This window comes from Limanda limanda, chromosome 12 (genome assembly GCF_963576545.1).
Source record: "Limanda limanda chromosome 12, fLimLim1.1, whole genome shotgun sequence".
Taxonomy (NCBI): domain Eukaryota; kingdom Metazoa; phylum Chordata; class Actinopteri; order Pleuronectiformes; family Pleuronectidae; genus Limanda; species Limanda limanda.
This window is the reverse complement of record NC_083647.1, coordinates 7,664,892-7,685,933: the sequence shown is the minus strand read 5'-3', so window position 1 is coordinate 7,685,933 and position 21,042 is coordinate 7,664,892. Positions and strand designations below refer to the sequence as shown.

The 21,042-nt window shown below is 40.6% G+C and overlaps 1 protein-coding gene across 1 annotated transcript in view; it reads left to right on the top strand.

The window, feature by feature from the left end:
* The window catches only part of rbks (ribokinase), a 37,237-nt gene that overhangs the window by 3,040 nt on the left and 13,155 nt on the right, over positions 1-21,042 (top strand). The window contains exons 3-7 of the mRNA XM_061082881.1: positions 7,326-7,458; positions 8,493-8,556; positions 8,976-9,038; positions 9,701-9,865; positions 17,645-17,736. Coding sequence (XP_060938864.1) covers positions 7,326-7,458; positions 8,493-8,556; positions 8,976-9,038; positions 9,701-9,865; positions 17,645-17,736 — 517 coding nt within the window. The remainder of the gene's footprint in view (positions 1-7,325; positions 7,459-8,492; positions 8,557-8,975; positions 9,039-9,700; positions 9,866-17,644; positions 17,737-21,042) is intronic.

Genomic DNA, 21,042 nt, shown 5'->3' with positions numbered 1-21,042 from the left:
TCTGGTTCAGGAAACTCCTCTGCTTCCTCAGGTAGGCCCAACAGGAAGCTGCACATTTGGGCAAATCTTCAATGCCATATTAGGACATGTGTTTCAAAAATGTTAGGCAGAGTTTCTCCACGTGTGTCTGTGTTTATTTTAAAGGAGCTGGGAGATGTTTCTAAGATAGATTTTTTTTATTTATTGCTGGTAATAAATGCTTTTTTGTTTTTGAAATGTGTATTATTCTGTGTATATAATCTTCTCTTAAAACAAATGTTTGGTCCTTAAATAGTGGTTAATTAGTGGTTTTCACCGCTAAATTGTCTAGGGATGAACATGAAGGATCAAGAGATTATTCAAGGGATACGAAAAGAAAACAAGTAAAATAATTTTCTTAAGTTTATGCTTATATCATGACTTCAATTACAACTGATTGACTGACAAAACTCCAAGTTAAACTTTTAAAAGATATCCAGACATGTTACGAAAGGTCACAGCTGGAAATAGCTTAGTTGTAAAGGGCCACTGACTAAAGGAAACTGGAAATCTTGGTTTAACTGATACAGTTTTACTTTTGGGGCGCTTCCACAAACTGTATATAAAGACGGAAGACATGGCAGCTCCCAAAAAGTACCAACTGGTGGCCGATTGCAAAACTGGTCATAAAGTTCACCACCTCAATGTTAGTGGAGGGACATGGATGCAGTTAAAATGTCAGGTTTCTGTCATTTCAGGTCGTTCTTATTACACTGACATATGTTCAAGTCAATTTGGTTTTAATAAGTTATTTTGTTATGATAACGGGGTAAAACACAATGATTGACAGCTGAGACTGACTCATGATTTGTCGATTGAATGAAGTTGACTTTAATACCGGGGCTCTACCCTACTGCAGAGCTTTTGGCTCCAAGTTCACAAGATGGCCTACATAGTGGGAGGAAGATGTGTAATCCATCTTTATGTACAGTCTATGGTTAGCCTCATCCTAAAAGCCTTTACCTCTTGTATTTTTAAAAATTACAATGAATTTCAAGTGGTAAATCTTCCATTATCATTGTAAACTGTATTATGTCCTGCACAAGGAAAGAGAGTACAACAAGCATAGCAACAGTAAGAGGGGTTGGGTGTAGCTACCAATTGTCTACGGCTACGTCTTTCTCTTTATTTCCCTTAATTATTTTTAACTTCCACAACCACTCTTTTCCTACATGGGTTTTATTTAGGCTTATGGAAAATATGCCATAAGGGCTGATGGGTGTTTTCCATCTTGGTTTAAAAAGGACAACGCAGTCCTGTCTGCACAGGAATAGAGGAAGTGGTCTAAAGATAGATGAAGCTGCTGCATTTCAGTACTTGAGGAATAAAAGCCCAAAATGCTGTGGTGAACATCTAATGTGTAATGGTCCAAAAGATTAGGCCATTAGGCCTAAAAATGCATCTGTTTGGTAAATCCATTGAATTTGATAACTTTTCGTTTTTCCGGATACTAAAGCTGCTGTTAATGAAATTTAATGTTGCAGATTGTAAATCAAATCCGTGGTGTAATCACTGACAGATGATTCGGGTGTGATCATCATACCATGATGAGGATTTAAAAGAAGTGTGGCGATGATGTGGTCTAATTACTGCTTACTGAAATGTCAGAGTTGCATCATCTTTTTAGACAGTAAGATGTGTTAAGCCAAGTACAATCCATTCCCACAAATTGTTAGTCATCAACTCAAGCACAATGGGTGAGCGTAAAACAATATCTCACTGTCATTTACCATAAACCTGAATGACTCAATCTCAATCTCAAAGTAAACATAGCGTCAAAAATCTTCGTGGGCTCCAGCCAACTAAATGTCATCTGTCAGCATAAAGAAATGTGTTTGTTTTAGCTCCTGGGACAGTTTTGTCATACAGAAAACAATTGACACCTGGGCGTCAGCAAACTGAGATCTGAATAAACGCAATCTGTGCTGCAGGATGAAATGTTTAATGGCATTTATGCAGGAGCGCACACTCTTATTCAACTAGTCACATTTTAGTTTGTGCAAACAGTTGCACACGTCTTCACTTATCAAAAACATATGCCTTCTCCACTGGGTTTTTTTCTTTTTAGGGGGGCGCATTTATTTTGTTGCTCATTAGCAATTCAACCAATGACTCTCTGCTTTGAAGGGCAGGAGTTGTCAATTAAAACCTTAACAAGCTAACGGGAAATGGCCTGTTTTTGGCAAAGTGTGCGTGTGTGTGTGTGTTGGGTTGGGGCTTTTGGATGGAGGTCAGAATGCGGATTGGGGAGGGGAGTTGGAATACATTCGCAGCCCTTCAAAGTGACATGCATGGCTTTGAAGTTAGAAATCCAGTTGTCTTGAAAAGCCAGTGTTTGGGTGGTGGTACAGTTCTACTGACAGACAGTGGAGGAACACACACACACACACACACACGTTCTGTCTCTCTCTGCTCCAGTGGTACTGCATAAACTCTCAGATGTAACACAGATCTCTCCACTGTTTTCTTATAATTGTATCGGTCAGGCTGTCCAGCGAACTGTGCTGTTATTTTTACAGCATCTTGTTTGGTGGGTTGAATTAAATTATCTGAGGAAGAGCGATGCTTCCCAAGCTTTCAACTCTTTTCTTCTCAAAGCCATACAGTGCCCCCTACTGCCACAGCTTCCTGAGTAGAGACACTTTTCACCTGCTGGTTGAAACCTGTTTCTAATTTCAGGGGTCATAAATTATGAAAGTTCATAAACTCATATTTCTTCGTTTAATTGTTTCTTAAAGGATCCCTCAGAACATAATGACATTTAACAACATGTTGTCTTTGCTTCTATTCAATCATCCAAAATCCAAAATTTTAAAAGAAAATTAAAGGCTGGTTCCGACGACTCAAATATCAATATTTTTTTCATACTCGTCATCTTTGGGCTTAGGACTGTTAGTTTCATAAAACATAACATTTGAAAAAAACACCTAAGGGCTTTGGGAAGTTATGGTTGGATTTCTTTTTTTAAATCTTTTTCTTTTACAATTTTCTGACATTCAATGGAGTGAATGATGGATCAGTGCATCTAGAAAATAATCAGTAAATTATCCAAGACTGAAAATGTTGGTTAGTTGCGTGCATAGTCATAATTCCTGTAGCTGCAGTGTTTAACTCCTAAATGCTCACTACTAAATGTATGTAAATTACTTTGCAGACCATTTTTAAGTGCAGTAGTTACCAGGCTGAAACCCTTCAAAATAAAAGAGAGATCGTCTGGCAACACCTTCTTCACAACACATTAGTGACCAGGCCACATAAAGTTGTTTTACTGTATTCGTATAAAAAAAACATGCTCAATATTTCTTCTGCGATATTCTTTAATATGAGAGCTCAATTTGGCGACATCTTCTGTAAACTAAAAAACATTAAATAAAGCCATGATGTTTGATACGTTGAAAAGTGGCTGATAGTATCTCCAGAGGTATACTGCATGCTGTTCCTGACCGTTGAGGGAATAATGGCAGACATGCACATGGCTCCAACAACTGCTCTGACCACACGAAACTGAACGCCCACATGCTACTCTGACACTGCACCTCTTGTTAGCACAGGAGCTGACAGTGTCCAAATACGGTGTGCTGTCAACCTGCCCTTTGTTAAGTCCCCTCACCTTGTCCTGTTTCACTGAAGCTTCCCCTTCAGAGACCCTCATGGACGAGGAAAATTATACTAGATGAAAACGAATGGACTTCACGGACTTGGAAAAACTAGTTGCTGGAGTAAAAAAAAAGCTGGTGGCTATCACAATATAACCACTCTTTTTGTGTTTAGTGTTTTTTTGTGTGTTCATAAGCTTGAGCTCAGTCTTTGTGTCTTTTTTTGCAAGTCTTATGTTGACTTTGGAGGGTGTGTTCAGAACCAGAAAGACTAGCACTTGTTCAAACTTCAAGGAAAACAGCGTTTCTCAATTTGTTTTTGTCCTCCTCTACTTCCCCTTGCTGCTCACCAGCAGCTGAGGAATGGCTTTAATAGAGACGGAGGGGACGGAAACGAGAGCGGCAGCCTTAAAGCAAACACTTCACGTCACGGAACACCTGCGTTGGACTTCTGGTTCCGTGGGAGAAAACGCAACTTTGGCGCATAGCTGCCCTGTTTGTTTGGTGCACTCGCCACAGACAACAATAGTCAAGAGTCTCTCTGGGAGTGAAGAAACGTGGGTGGGTTTATTTAAGAATTTGGAAATCTGTTTATCTTACCTGCCAGTTATCCGGCTTCAGGTGGCTGTCGGCCAAGAAGTGGAGTCATTAGGTAAAAACCTTGTGCTGTCAGTTAGACAAAAGGTTGTGCTATGAATATCTTAATAGTTGTCATCATAAACATTCAAATGTCAAGGCCGATCGTGGCAAACAGCACATCAGTTTCCTGGTTATTTTATAAATATAGAAGTGTATTGTACTAATTACTAAACTTTTAGGCTGTTGGTGAGATACTTTTCAATTTGCTTCCAATTTTCATAAAATACTATCTTGGATGTTCAGACTCTCAGCAGGAAAGCAATTATTATTTACCAGAGAAAGAAAAATGCTTGTTTGATGAACCATTCTCTCAATTACTGGAATGGCTCCTGTTTTACTTTGTAATATCACTTACCGATGCACAGCATCCAAAAGCAGATAAAACATTACAAATAATTTAGGTATAACATCTTATTCTACCGGTTAATCTATCTGTCCTTTGTTAAGTAACATCATCCATGAATTAATGTGTATTTCAGGGAGGCAGAGCAACAATGAAGGAAATGATTCAGACCTTTAAATGTCTGATATGATTTACTTGCTTTTCTTATGAGATTTAGACAATTAATAGCCTTCCCATAGAGACTACTGACAGTTAGCTTAACTACGCTTAGCACCAAGACTGTGAATAGGAAACAGCTAGCCTTGATTTGTCCAAAATTGACAAATCAGTAAATCAGCACTTCTAATGCAATTTTTTGGTCGATGGATATGAAAACAGAAGGTACAAACATTTTGTCTGTACATTTAGTGTTTTGTTTTTTGGGGGGTAGTTAAGTGTCTGTGTCTCGTCCAGAGTTGGAGTTTTGTCATCACAACGAGCCAGACAACCTTGTACTCGTGTTAAACAACGGAGCTGGTAAGAAAAGTCAGCAGAATGTCCAAAGGAGCTGATGTGAGAACACACCAGGAGATCCTACACAGAGTTCACTGCGAGTGAGTGGATGTGTTGATGAAGTTTCATGAGACAGATGCAAAAATGAAAAAAACTAAACGAAAACAAATATCTGCAAATTAAATAGCGGTGACCTGCACGGAGAAGACACCGACAAAGATGTCAAGAGAGTTTTGGTGTGGAATGTATATCTTACGTCCTGGACACGTCACCAGTCTTTGTCGGTGGACCTTTTTTTGTCTTTGCTGTATTTTTCTGTTTTGAACGTCATCTTTGTTGTTTATTTTGCATTGTGTTGTTGTTGTTGCTGAGACGTTTTTTTCCTCTGCTTTTCTACAGTTTTTTTTGCCAAACTGTTACTGCATAGTCTATCGTCTTAGTGATATATAATGTATTTGGAAAAAAGTAAAAACAAACATAAAAATACATTTATTAATAGATAAGATAGATTACTTTATTGATCCCCAGAGGGAAATGAAATTGTCTTAGCAGCCGGTTATACAATAAAATTTCACCAAAAGGAAAAGCAAATACTCAAGTCCCATACACACTTAAAAATATGACACTATAAGAGATTAAATAAATAAGATGGAAAGGAAGATATGATTCTGGTGAAATTATGATAATCTAAATTATAATAATAATGACCCAAAATGTTATATTATTAACATTAATATTGTTAATGGTATCATCATTTCATCAGTATGTTATCGCCACCATTCTTTGCACACCAGGGTCACTTCCTCCTGTGCAGCATTGTGCGTGCAAGCACATCTTTCCACCAAAAGTCACAGCAGTGACACAGACAGGAACAATTTAGTTCGACAGCTGCATCAAGGAGCAGAATAGGTAATATGTGTGTGAATGTGTGTGAATGTGTGTGTGTGCGTATTTACATGTGTACAACCTTTGTTCCGTTTCCTTCTCACCACATTTTACCCTCGCTGACCCCACATCCTGTTATAGCTTCGGGCATTTTAGTGTTTTTTTCACACGCCGGTGCAAAAACAGACATTTATAACCACCTCCAGTGTTTGCCACCGGCGTCTCAGTTACTGGAAATCCTGGGATTGAGTGAACTTACTGTAATAGCACACCTGCCACAAACACACTGTGTCTCTCTCACACACACACACATACAAACACAGGCATAAAACGAGCAACAGCAGGGTGAAAAACAAGTTTATGACAACATTTTGCCATCCGCAACCCGTTGGCCTTGGGCAGTGCTGGTCTGCGGCCAAACCACAGCTTCTTGACGTATGGCATGAAACTGCTTCTAGCCCCCCCCACTTCACACAACCCCATGTTACTCACCACCATCCTGGCTCTGTGATTGGAGGATTCAGGGAACAGACAGGACCTCCTCAGGGTACCCACCTGTGGCATGTCAACCTTGAGGGGAGGGGCAGGACTTAACCTAACCCCGATGACTCAGGCATTACCGGTGTGGCCAGTGTCAAGTTAAGACATCTGTTGGCTTTGCTGGTTGCATCATTTGTGAATTTGTAGACACTTTTATGGGTATATCTTCTTGAATGTTTGGATAAAACATCTACCCTACTTTTTATAGTTGTGCGAAAATATTTGACTCCATTTTCAGTTCATTTTTTTTGTGTTATCTGTGTTTTGAAAGCGGATGTTATATTTAAGTGTGAGAAATGGCACAGGGGAAAAGCATTCAAGGAGAAAAGTTCCCTATGCCCAATGCGGAGAGGTTTGCTTTGTTGACCTCTCAGTGAAAGACCTTCACATGACCAAAAGATACAATCCTCTGCAGACTCCACACAAGACTATTGTTTGTGTGTGTGTTTTAGCACATTTTTCCAGGGATAAATAAATAGCTTAACCGGGGAAGGATTCGGCCCTGAAGGGTTGTCTTCACATTTTGACATCTCCCTTTACTCCTTGGTTTCAATGCAGAACACTCGCAGTGCCAAAAAAAGGAAAAACATTTGTCAAAGTTTGATGGAAGATGTTCAAACTTTTATCTGCAGGTTGAAGAACTGTTGAGGTGAATAAAAGCAAATTAAAATACAAAATTCAGGCAAATAATTCCTTGATGAAGAGGAAACACGTTTTTTTTTGTTCACTAAATCCCATGCGGTTCTTTTTGTCAATGTGTAGGCTACAAGATCGTGCTCAAGTTTTTTGTTTTTTTGTTTCTTTTTCCTCAGCCAAGCACCAAGGCTACCCAAACCAGGAGAAACAATCCATGGCCACAAGTTCTTCATCGGCTTTGGAGGAAAGGGCGCCAACCAGTGCATTCAGGCTGCCAGACTGGGGGCCAAAACCGCCATGCTCTGCAAGGTACCACAGCTGCAATCATACGCTGCTGATGTGCTGTATCAGTTTGTGTTGGAGTGGTTGTTCATTTGCATCTTTGCAGCTCAAAATGTGTTTATGTAGAAAAAAAAGTATGTTTTGTTCTTCTAAACCTTTGGCTTATCCGCGTATTACTCAGTAAGAATAACAAGCTATCAGCTACAACAGTCCACCAACTAGTTAGCAACTCCTCAAAACCTTATAGCTTCATTCACACTTTTCATTTCACCACATCAACTCTTTGTGCCTCATTTTCTCTTGATCAATACCATACCGCATGCAAACGCCCACCCACGGTAGCGCGCCTTCAAACACGGCTATTCCCATACCATACAACCCAGTGTCTCCAATCACTAAGCTTAGTGTGGCCTTTCAACCTGAGCACTAACGCACCAAAGCCCCACCTCTGTCAGAACAAAGAGGCCCGATCGATAACAACCCAGTGCGCAAGGAGCTCTCCGGGCATGGGGAGAACCCAAAAATAGACAACCCGGGCTTGTCAAAAACATCCAAGACAGATTGCCGCTCTTCAAAGAGATTAGGGCAAAGCAGCCAATACCAGTCCAACCAGCTATCACAGGCAGCTAGAAGTGCCCGCATTTTGGCACGTTTTTTGAAAAGCGTGGGTTCGAAGTAGGCGCCTCGGGGCAAGGTGGGGACCCCTTCCACAACCCAAAGTAGCTACAGATGTGGACATCCCAGTGCGGATCAGGGGATGTGTGGAAGGAGGGAAAGAAAACGATAGCGAGGTGGGCATGAGGAGGCGTGAAGGCGGGGTTATCTTGTCTTCAAGGCTTGGCGCAGCTGGTCGTGTGTTTGCGCGTGTGTGCGTTTGTTGACTTTGTGTGTTCGTCTTTGCACATTTCGGCGGCGGCACCATGCCAGTATTCTGGCAGGGCACAGGAAATCCAACCCAACTGAGATTTGAGTATAGCACTTTTCAAAAGTTGCCGCTAACCAAGTCTGACCCCGCTTGATACTCTCTTTGTTGTAATCGTTTTGCCTTCAATGTTTTCTAGGTTGGTAAAGACTTCTTTGGAGACAATTACATCCAGAATTTCAAGGACAACGGCGTACACACAAGTAAGATGGATTTCCTCTTTGTTTCACATGCTAAATTGGTTCCCATTTCCATGTTCCACGACACAAGGTTTTTTTAGTCTGCATTTTGTTGATTCTTACTCAGCTTCTCATGGCTATTTGATACACTGGAAAGTCTGTCTATTGTTGTTGTCAATGATTTTAACCATTTGAATTAGTTTAAACCAAAGTTTTCAAAAGTTCAGTTTCACCAGATGTTTGTGGCCCTTCTCATTATAGCCAAAAAACCAGGACCTGATCTTGATTCTGTTTTGACTTTTTGTTTTTGAGAGTCGTGTTTCATTAAAGTTGGACTCACAACGTCATGACAGATGGGCAAAAAACTTTTTTTTTAGCAGGAAAGGCAAATACTGGAAGTTTTCAAACTGTTTATTTCTTTTCATATTTCCTCTCCATCTCAGACTTTGTCGGGCAGACATCTGACGCAGCCACAGGAGCTGCCTCCATCATCGTAAATGATGCAGGTAAATGTTTTAAACAACATCTTACATTTAGGTCATTTAAATGGTTGCATGTGTTGTAAGTTCACTATTTCTGGCTTTCACACACACATGCACACGCGCTGTACACAGTTCCACTATCATCTCACTGTTCAAGTGAGTGTAATCACATTGTGGGATTCTCAACACTTATTTTTTTCAATTAAAATAAATGTGTCTATATCAAACTTAAAGGTAATATTGATGTGATAAATATGATGAATACAGTATACAGCATATATATTTACTAAATATAATATATTAGCTTACTCATTTTAGTAGCCATCCGACACTTATGTAATTATGTTATTACTTATGTAATAATAATTATAATAATAATAATAGCAAAAATAAATATTTTGTTTATTATATTATATATATAATATTTGTTATACACAATATTATCATTATAATAACAGATATATAATATCAATAAATTATATTCATAAACCCTTTGACACCATATACACTAAACAGGTGCAGAATAATGCATACAAAGTACTTATCCCCATATGGCACTATGCCGTCTATTTATTCCATAAATGCTCATTTTAATACCAAAAATGGATTTTATATTTCCCATAGAATCTCACATTGACCACATAGCTGTTTCTTCTCTCGTCTCTTTTCTCCCTGTCCATGATCAGGTGAGAACGTCATTGTGATCGTGGCCGGTGCCAACTTGCTGCTAGGCACTGAGGAGCTACAGGACGTTCTTCCAGCCGTCAGTCGTGCAAAAGTACTGGTGTGCCAGCTGGAGATCAGTCCACAGACTTCCTTATCTGCACTACGCATGGCTCAGGAAAACAAAGGTCAGTGAGTGTCTCGGTTCTGTGTGTGCAGGTCCTTACGAGGCTATAAAGTTGCTCTCATAAAATACAGAACAGGAAGAAACATTTGGATCCCGGTGACTGTGTATAGTTTTTTAAAGGATCAGACACTCGTTTGTTTGACCATTGAACAAATATGTATACAGTATATAGTTCAACTTTGTAATTTTGGGTGGAAACATACATGTGCCTCTTTTACGTCAAAATGATTGGGTACATGCAGGTTTTTTAAACACTGGTGAACCTGCTGATAAAAGGCGAATGACTCCTTGCACAATGACAGTTGAGTAGTTTGCCTTTCAGTTTTTATACCCCTGAAGAAAAATCGCAGCGTCAGCATCTAGAACAAAGAAGTACAAGAAGAAATTTGCACATTCACCCGAGTGCTTTGTTTCCATCTCTGCTGATCAGAGCCAGAGCCGTTAAAAACCTTTGTCACCTGCAGAGTCATTTGACTTGGGAGTTAAGGGCGATTTTAGCGATTCACATTGAGTTTGAGTCCAGAAATCCAGTGCCAATATTTATATTTGCACTTGTAAGTTAAGTATACTTTAAACAGTTAACATCATACATTTCAACTTGCCTCAGGAAGAAAGACACTGCTCGTATTGTCAACCACCGTTTTGTGCTTTTTATTTTGTTGAGGCACTGGACCATTTTAAAAGTATTGATTAACCATTATAAAAAAAACCTCAAAGGATACCCAAACCTGATTGACATCGCACAAAAAAGCCAGATGCTATTAGTGGGTGTTTGTGGGTATTTGTGACCTGTGAAAAAGGGGCTTTACTACTACTTCTTCTTCTTCATCTGTTGCACAAACCCCAAACAGCAGTGAAGAATACAGTTTTCTTTTATTGAGTATTAAAAGACCATTTGACTGTGATGGCAGATACAAATCTAAATGTTTTAGGTGTTGGTGGTGAGGGAACTCCTTAATCTTGATTGTACTTGGGCTTGAAAAGGTTAAACTTTGTTCTACAAGTGAGAACAGCCGTTGTGGTAAGTGTGGATGCACTGTGGCGCAATGGAGCCCAACAGTGACGCACTTAGAAAATGTGTCCAAAAAAATGATCAAATATGCAGTTGAAACTTGTCAAACCACTTCTGCAATATGATCCACTTCTCTCTGTCGGCCATCTGTGTGCTCAGTACGCTCCAAATCCTCATATATTTGCCCAAACTTATGACCGTAAAACACTGCATCTCGCTTAATCCTCATGCACAAAACTGTTGAGCCCGCTCCTCTTTGACCAGTGGCGCTGTCCAAGCTCACTCGTTGCCTCTCTCTCCACTGCACTTTGGTTGAGTTTATTGTGGTGAAATTAGTGCCGTGAAAGAAAAAAACATTCTTGTTGTGACCACTCTCGTGTGACCTGTAGCTTTTGGTGACAAAGGTCAGCCAGTGTTTGAAAAACTTACCAGCAGCAGGAGAAGACACAGATGAAGACGTCAAGACAGACATCTCTCAGAGTTCATGTCTGATAACCGCTCATGTGTGCTGCTGTATTACTGACATAACACTTTATGACTCTTCTTCACGCCTCATACCACAGATAAACCTTTGTGATAAAATATTGCTTCATGCCGAACGAGTAAAGAGAATCTAGAATGTAATCTCCATCTGTGGCCACAGTGGCGGCTGCTCAAGGTAGTTTACAGAACCTCACTTTACATGTGGTTTATTAAACCTGCACATACCTCAGTACAAGGTCTCACTTAATGTTATTCTCACTGATGAGGTGGAGAAGTATAATATTGTCGCGCCCCTACCCTTCGTTTTTAACATCAAGCATCATATTTCGTACACGTTTATAAAAGCCAATTGAATCCTCGTGGTCCTGTGCAAGCAAAGTTGTGTTTTTGATCACCACACTCTCCCTCTTTTATTGATAACTAGGATAGTGACCTAACCATCATCACCACCGTCCTATTATTAGAAGCCCTCTGCGTCTTTGGAGACGTCTGGGGAGGTTCTTGCCCCTGTCATTTGGGCGGTAAACGCTCGCTGCCGGCTGCCAGAGCGAAAAGAGTCGCAGCCGTAGCCGTGTTGCAGATGGGACACCCAGATGGCCTCGCCGAGCACCACACTCTCTCCCTGAGCACTCCCCCCCCCCCTCCCCCAACACCGTGTCGATCATACCACGGAATTAGGCTTGGTATGTAGCGCCAGGAGAGAAGCAGGGAAGGCGATGATGCTTGGCAAAGACACCACCCTTAACGCTGCAGCACCAGAGCATTGCGTAAGTGGAGTTCTCCGGAGAGAATGGGTGTTAATGGGTTTGTCGACGAGGATTTTAATGACGCGGGGGTGAAGCGCCGCTCAAATTACGCAAATGTCACCAACGAGCAACACGTACTGCGGGTGCCAGCTCTCAGCACTTGAAGCACTTGACAAGATAACATATCCAGAAAGAGTTTATTCTTCTCGCTTGTAATTATTTCAGTAGAACACGTTTGTAATTCATCGCCACCTACCATTCAGTAGAAGTTAATGGAATTAAATTAATTCTAATGAAATGGTAGGCATTGTGTAGCTCCACTCTTTATTTTCTTGTTCCGTCTTTCCCCCCCTTCTTCCTCCCCCTCTTCCTTGTCGAAGCAATATTATTTTTCTCACCAGATGCAATTAGAGCCTCTTAAAGCCCTTTCACGTACTCACTGATGACTCATTTCTTTTCTGTGCGTATGTCTGCGTGTGTCTGTATGTGTGTGTCTGCATGTGTGTGTGTGTGGAAGCATGAGTGATCTCTGTCTCACTCCGTTTCTCCTCAGCCATTGTTTTCCATCTACCTTCCCTCCTAAATCCACCAAGGCAACCCATTGCCGTGTTTTTGTTCTTCCTTGACAGTCCTGGCCGTGACGGGGCGACCAGACTTTGAACTTCTGCATGAAAAAGCCCAGAGTCATGACACACATGCTCAGCCAGACGTGACTCAGTATGCACACATCCCAGTATTACCACATCTGTCCCAGCAACTGCGAGTGCGTGTCTGTGTGTGTGTAGTGGGTTATCGTGGTTTCACTAACACCTGGAGAGCAAAACAAAGCCACCCGACACCGACACATTAAACATGCCAGCTAATGTGACGTCTAGAGCAGCAGCTCCTTGCATCAGCAAGGCTGATTCCTTCATGCAGCTGTGTATTAAGGATTTCACACAAGCTGCTCTTGTGTGCATGCTGTTCAGGTTCCGGCCTCTGCCGTGTTATTGAATATATACTTCATGAGCACCGACTCTCTCCGTTTGACACCAGTTACACGCTTGACACAAACACTGGTCACGCTGCAGATGGCAGGGAAGGGATAAAGGACTCAACTATCGGACTGTCCATGTGCGTGGCTACATAAAGTATTGTGATTATTGACAACGATGTGAGTAAGACAACAGCATGAGTAAACCTTTCAACTGATTCAGTGATACTTTCCCTGCGTCATCTCTTTTACATGACACACAGTGCATGGCTGAAGCTTCACTTGATGTTGGGATTAGTGGCTGACTGTCCGCATATGTTATGACAGTTTCTCCAATTAATAGCATAATGAAGCAGGGGGGTGACATGTGTCCACTTGTTGGGCTCATTTGCCTTCATGTTTGTTAAGCCTGTGTGACTCAGAAGAACAGTCGGAAAATGTGAGGAAGAGAAGCTGCTACGTGTTCATCCTCCAAGCTAAAGAGAGGCGTAAAAGTGAATATTGGGAATTTTGGCGGTTTTAGGTTAAACCAGCTCATGTTCATATTTCACAATTTAGAATTTTGTAGTATGTCTCAAAAATTAACTAGTTCATGCGCATTTTTTTTTAACCTATTGAAACCCATCGGGTCCCAGGGGGACGTTAAAGACAACTGTGGTAGACAACTTCTCCTAAACCAAACATAATTCAAACACAAAGCGACTGAATCAGCATGTCCACAATACACACTAACTATACATGTCCACAAAGCCAGAACCGACAATCCTTCTACTTCATGCTGACAACACAAGCCCTAGACTCCACAGATTCCAACAGCATCTTTCTAATCTTTCTACAACCAAAACTCACTCAAGCAGCAGCCAAACAAGAGCAAAATATAAAGTTACGTCTGAACTTTGATGTTTTATCCCGATAAATCTGCTAATCCAATGTCTCGGTGTCACTTTGAAACAGCTACAGTGTGCATACCGCCACCTACTTTTGTTCTTCTCTCGGTTCATTGGCAGTCGTTACTAAAACCTCTGTACATTTGCTCTTGGTTGCTCTCAGTCATCCGTTTGTTCAGACCCAGATATACACTTCATATCGCATTTGAAATTCCAATAAAATGCATTTAATGTACATTTCGTCCTTGGTCCTTCTAAGACTGCCTTACAAATTTTTATTTTCTTTGAATAATTTAAGAGTGCCCTAAAGGACAAGGCCTCTGTATTTTTCTTATTGGTTTAGCTAACAAGTTCCACAGAGAGCCCTTATCACTTTAAAGAGTGAGCCACACTGTTGGGTGATATATTCCTTCATTACACTGAACACACACAGTGCAGTTTAATTTGTGTCAGTCCTTCAAACTCTGTTCTGCTACTGAAAATACTCATTAGAGCGCCAGAAGTGTACTAATGTGCTGCAGAAAATAGTCTGCCACAAAAAACTGCAACAAACCTCCTGTTTTACAGATGTTTGCCAAAAACTACAACACCCAACTATTGGAGGAAAGGCCTGAGCTTTATTTATTATATACATGAGGTTTGCAAATTAGTTGTTGTTGTGTGTATCACATTTTTCTGATTTGCAGATTGATTTCATGATTTCAGATTTTTAGCGTCTTTAGGACTTTCCACGTGATGTTAAAAAATTATACTCATCGAGATATTGAACTTGAATTGTCAACCAAAATTATTATTATGCACTTGAACTGTGCTAAATGCGAAAACAAAATATCAACACAGTTGCCAAGTAGCCAGTGAAGGTTTCTGAATTGGCGATGAGCGTAATGTGATGCTAGTCACTGGCATTGCTGCCAACTGGCGTCCGGTGGATTTTACCAGTATATTGCTTATGCAGACATGAAATATGTCAAACTTAACATTAAAACATTGTTTGCCTAATTACATTTTATTGTACTTAATGCAAAGACAAAATTCCAAAAGTAGATTCAAACAAAACATTGGGACAACAGGCTTCACTCAAGGAGGACAGGTAAGATGTGGTGGAAAACCCCTGCAGAACTGCTCTGTAGAACCTGTTATTTGCAGAAACCCCTGCATAACGGCTGGTAGACCCCATTCTAACCTTGAAACAAAAATGTTTTGTATTGAGGCCAACTTTAAACGGTAAATTCAAAGTTAGTTTTGCCTTTTTTTATGCAATTTAATGTTTTTTGTGCAGTTTATTAAAAACAGTGTAGTATGCTTTTAAATACATGATAGCTTATATAGTGTACACTGTGATCCCCACAGCTCATACAGGTGTGAGAGGAGGTATACTCTCAAAAGCAGTGAAACATTTGACACATAACAAGGGTCATCGTCTGCATAGTGAGCTAAACCTGAAACACTACTGTTCCATCCTTTCAGTGGCAAACAAGCATCCAGAGAAAGATGAGATGATGTTGAGCAGATACAGAAGGCTAAAGAAGGTCCATGTGAAGAATACAAGAGATGCTTCATTTTTTATACAAAACATTTGAGTGATGTCGCACTTGTGCTGGAAACGAAACCAATGGAAACTGAGGACCTATTCAGTTTACACAACAAGAGAGAGAGGGGAGGGTGGGGATAAGAGGAATTGGAAAAAGCCCAGTGTCACTTTTCTTTGACATGGCCCTGGCTCATGTGAGTATGCATATAGTACATTGTGAGTGTGTGTGTTTGAAAAAAAGAGAGACATTATTTCCACTTCGCGAGCAGCCCAGTATCCACCTCAAAGCGCCAGGTGGCCAAAGCCCTGCACAAACCCACGCAGCTGCTCTCTTATGTGCCCACGCAAACACACACACACTCTCACACAACACTTTTGCACAACAGACTTTGATGTCACAGACGCCGAACATATATTTCACTCACAGACGCACACACACACACACACTTTCACAAGGCTTTATTTTGTACACAGAGATATCAGAATTAATCGCTTCGTCGAGCTGGGCTTATCCGCGCACAGACACAGAAATCGTGGTATTAGATGCGTTAATGCTCTGTGCTCATGAATATGCATGAGACGGGGATGTGCAACACGTACAGAGGATTATTTACGACAAACAGTCTTTGCTTTCTCACCCTCTCTCTTGCGCTCCTAAACGCACACAGAGGAGGGGTCACAACTCTGCGCACCCACACACAGACACACATGTACAGTATAGGGTTATGCACCGCGTGTTCTATCTGTTCCACACACACACACATACTCTTGTGGAACTGCAGGGGTTACATTGTAACAACTCCCCAAAGGTGCAGGATGGGAGGCTCTCTTTTTTCCCGGGGAGTGCTAATGTAATCGTTTAAAAGGTGTCTTTTTATAGAAGCTTATGCACTTGAGCTTTGCCTGCGAGAGAAATCCCCAGCAGTAGCCCCACTAGCCTCTTTTCCCATTGCAAGTTTAATTAAGGTATTGCCAGACCTCGACAGTGAAGCTTAGCAAATGGAAAAGAGACATCACATGTGTCTCTCAGGGACACTGTCATAACTTTGTTGTCTTAAAAGCAGCCTGACAACTCGAACTGGGATTAATATTAAGTATATTTTGTATTATAATATTATAATACATTATATTATATTATAACTCTTGCTAATGACATGTTCCACCATTGTGCCCTGTAGATTAGGATATTGAAATTAGAACTTGACAAATGTATCAGTTGGCCAATATGGGCCATTCACAGACATATTATTGTCTGCATTTGTTTGCTTATATGCGATGATAGTTAAACTTTTAATTTACAAAATAAACAATAGAGGAAATATGCTAATTAGTGTTGACATTTAAATTAAATTCTCTGCCTTGCTTTGTACGAAATACCTTGAGATAATGTATGTTGTGACTCTATACAAGTGGTTCTCAAAGTGGGGGGCGCGAACACTCTCTAGGGGGGGCGCGATGTCATAGACATATAAACAGTCTTTATAAAGACTCACTCCTTCCTTAGTAATACCTTCCTGCACGTGCAGTAGGCCTATTCGTAGCCTAATCTAAGGAGTAATTTGCTCCACAGTCTTTTTAGAAAGCTCGTAGCCCCAAGAGCTAGCCTTCTAGCTAGCTAACTTCTTCCAACTGCAGCTAGCCTTTTCTCCTTAACACCTACCTTTAAATCTTCAATCATCCACCGTGTTGCAACAAATAAAACACCAGCACTTGAATACTATTCTGTGCTGTCCCTGTCTACATTGTGTACTGTTTCGTTTTGTTAGGAACCATTGCCTAGCACAGCCTTATTCATTTTTCGTGTGCAAGTCGCTCACAGCCACACATACAAACACACTCACAAGACCACGACATTGCACTTCAAACTTTATTAACTTCACACACACTGTACTATGGACAAGTTTCAGATTCGTCAGGCTACCGATAGTTGCGAAGAAGCCAAAGCTTCGCAAATATGACGAGAGCTATCTGCAGTTTGGTTTCACCGTCACTGGCACGACTGAGCAACGTCCTTAACCAGCTTTGGGGGGGCCCAGCTTGCAAAAGTTTGAGAACCCCTGCTCTATACAAATAAATCAAAATTGAATTGAAAAGATAAGATGACACAGTGCTGTATAAAATGGATAACAACCTGGTTTCTTGTTACAGTGAAGACAATATTCAACCCAGCGCCGGCCATTTCTGACCTGGATCCAGATTTCTACAGAGTCTCTGATGTGTTTTGCTGTAATGAGTCTGAGGTGATGAATCACACACACACTAACATACACACACAACATTTTAAAACAAGAATCTTGAAAAGGGGTCATACATATGATCCTGTTGGCTACATACATGATAAAAAGCCCAATTTATGCTTTTACATCGAAGCGACGGCACATAGCCTACAGACAGGGCCGAGCATGTGTAGGTTCGTGTGAGTGGCGCTGCAATTACACCGCAACCGTCTTACAGTTTCAGGTCCACTTATTTACAACTTCCTTGGCGTCTCTGTTTACTTCAGAACAATGGTGAGTGTTACTAAGTGGATCGGTTTGGAGTAGAAGCTGATAGAAGCGTAGGTTACTGCGTAGCTTTGATGCAGAAGCATGAATTGGGCTTTATGATGATTGAACTAAAAGAGTGAAACCATAAGCGTGGCAAAGATAAAGCCATCACAAGGGCTGAGGTTGCCGGAGTGTAAACTTTACCAAATCCAACAATGACTAGGACAGACCTGATCGATCATTTAAAGCCGGGGTATACATTGAGATTTCAGCCTGATTTTGACACGCAGTAGGAGACTCATTGAAGAGTCTGACTGATTTTCAGCATCGTTGTGTGTATTGCACTGTACAGCTTTCTTGAAGAAATTGCTATTTGTTGATTCTTGTTGTTCTGGGTTTTTACCCTCATGGTTTAATGCACTTATTGTTAGTCGCTTTGGATAGAAGCGTCAGCTAAATGAAATGTAATGTAATGTACAGGGTGATGCGAGGAGCCGAGATTTTGTTTGGCTCTCGTCTAACTCTCTAACGTATTCACGAGTCGATTCCCCCGATATCAGCACCTTTCTCACTGCCACTGCGCAAAATGACAAAACACAGTAGAAGGAAATGTAGTTTGTGGCTGGAAGCAATTGCAGAGCAAAAAGTGGGAGATAAAGGGTTGTGATTGTACAGTAATCATAATGTACCTAGTGATCAATTTACAATCTAGTAGCTTAAAATAAAAACACCTCTTTTTCTGGAGGTTTCGGCACACAGTATAAAAACTGGGGTGTTTCTCCCTTATAAGCATTGTTAACAAACAAACTTCAACTTCTTCTTTGACCAAAAGTGGGTCCGGAGCAGCCGACACAACAGTGTGAGCATTCAGGTCGTCTCAGATAATCGGACCATACAGTGTCTGGGCTTGTCTCAGATCATCTCAGATGATTTACTCATACAGTGTGAGGTCGCATTTAACAACTACATTTTCATGTCACACAGAACAGCTTAACTCTTGATCATTAAATCGACAGCTGCTACAATTAAAATGTCCAATCACCTCTTAGTAACACTGGAGGACTTGTTGTGCAGCCAAGAATTAGGGAAACGCAGAAATAGTTTGTTTTCTCTTTGAAAGGAAAAGATCAGAGGTTTGTGATGATTGTTATGAATGCCCCCACACACACACACACACTTACACACACCTTTTTCCAGTGATTCAACTCTTCTTCTGGGGTGACGACCCTCGACAGCACATCAATAAACCTGCTCAAGCCTTTAGCCATTCATGTAAACTCTCTGACATGAAGGGAACAAGTTTCTCTCCACCCTTCTATGGTAAAAACCAGTGTCGTGGCAACTTGCGTTTTGACTGTCAGGCGAAGACAGATGAGCGACAGGGGGCAGGAGTAGATGGGAACCGTAGTGAAAACAACAGGGCAGATGTGCCGTTCAGCTGAGTCAGCCGCCCCCTCGGGGATAAAGTGGAGGTGAGTTTGCCTGCGAGCCTCTATTTGATGTGGTGATGCAGAGCGGAGAGACGCCATAGCCAGGTGTGGGGACATGAAAGGGAGAGTTGACGAAAGGGTAACATGTCTCTTCAGAGACAGAGGCAGGTCATGGAGGTACAGTCATGTTACACTGTCGGTTATGCAGGCATGGAAAGAGCACCAAAAAAACGTCCCACTAAAAGAAGTTGAGATAAAACTAAATCCATCATAGATACAATATCAAAATTAAATATATTACAACTAAGGGGCTGAGTCAATAAGCATTTTATCACATTAAAAACTCAAGAAAAACTAGTTCAATACTCTTTCAACTGTCGTTGTGTTACTCACTGCAGACAGAATCGTTTTCAGAGAATCGAGTCAGATCATCATTTGACATTTAACTCCTGTGAAGTTTTCTGCATTGTTCATCATGTCAAATGTCTTTATGTGTGTGTGTGTGTGTGTGTGTGTGTGTGTGTGTGTGTGTGTGTGTGTGTGTGTGTGATGGGTCAATATCTGTTGGTCTTGTTTTTATTGTCAGTCAAACACTTGAACTGTAACAAAACAGAATTTTTAAAGCCTGTATTCAGTATTGGACTTCACATTTACTAAATAACCTAAAATTATTTCTAACAATAAAACGTTTTTACTTGTTGTCTACTTCATTCATATTTTAAATTTAAGTTTACTTATTACAGCTATTAACACTATTGTTTAATAAAGGGGCCTTCTGCTTAATTTATTCAAAGATCTGTTGCAGTATAATATTAATATATACTTTCTTATGTTTTTGTTTTCTACTCTAAGGTAACTAACAGTCCACGTCACTGTACTCATGAGTCACATCAGCTAATTTAAGGTCATGGAGTTAAACAGTAACTCATTCATATTGCTTCATGTTTTAGTTAATTGCAACACATGCCCTAAACCAGTTTGAATTGGATGTCAAATTTTTAAAGTAATTTTTGAACAAGTCCTTAAATTTGAATGCTTGTTATCAGTTCTGTTTTTGTTGCAATGTTCACTGAAAGTGTAATTTGAGTTGTATTGTATTGTGTTTCTTTCCACAGCTGTGAACGTTTTGAATCATTTACTAATATTTTAATCAAATTTCATATTTTTTGTTAAGATGATTCTGCAAAAGACTTTTGAAATGGTTTAAGTACCTTTAATGTAGCCAATCTAGGATTAAAGGCCACAGACCTGACAAATCAATGCAAAGACGATATAGCAATGTAAAAGAAAAATAGTTAGATATCCTGATGGGGACACCAGGTAATGTGATAAAATGTAAGTTGAGCTTCAGGTCTAAATAATGAGCAAAGCAAAACATTTTATACTTTAACTAAAAATAAACCGTGTGTGTGTGTGAGCATGTGTGTGTGTGTGCATGTGTGTGTGCGATAAGAACATAATAATAATCTGAAAAATTCGACTTTCTGATACTCTTGTACACAGAGGGAGGTAGATTGATTCTCTGCCCTGGTGTGAAGCTGATGACTAACAAAACGGCTCGTTTTCTCTTTTGGCTTCTGACAGCACTGGCGTGGCTGCGGGCTCTAAAACCACGGATACACTCTGCGGT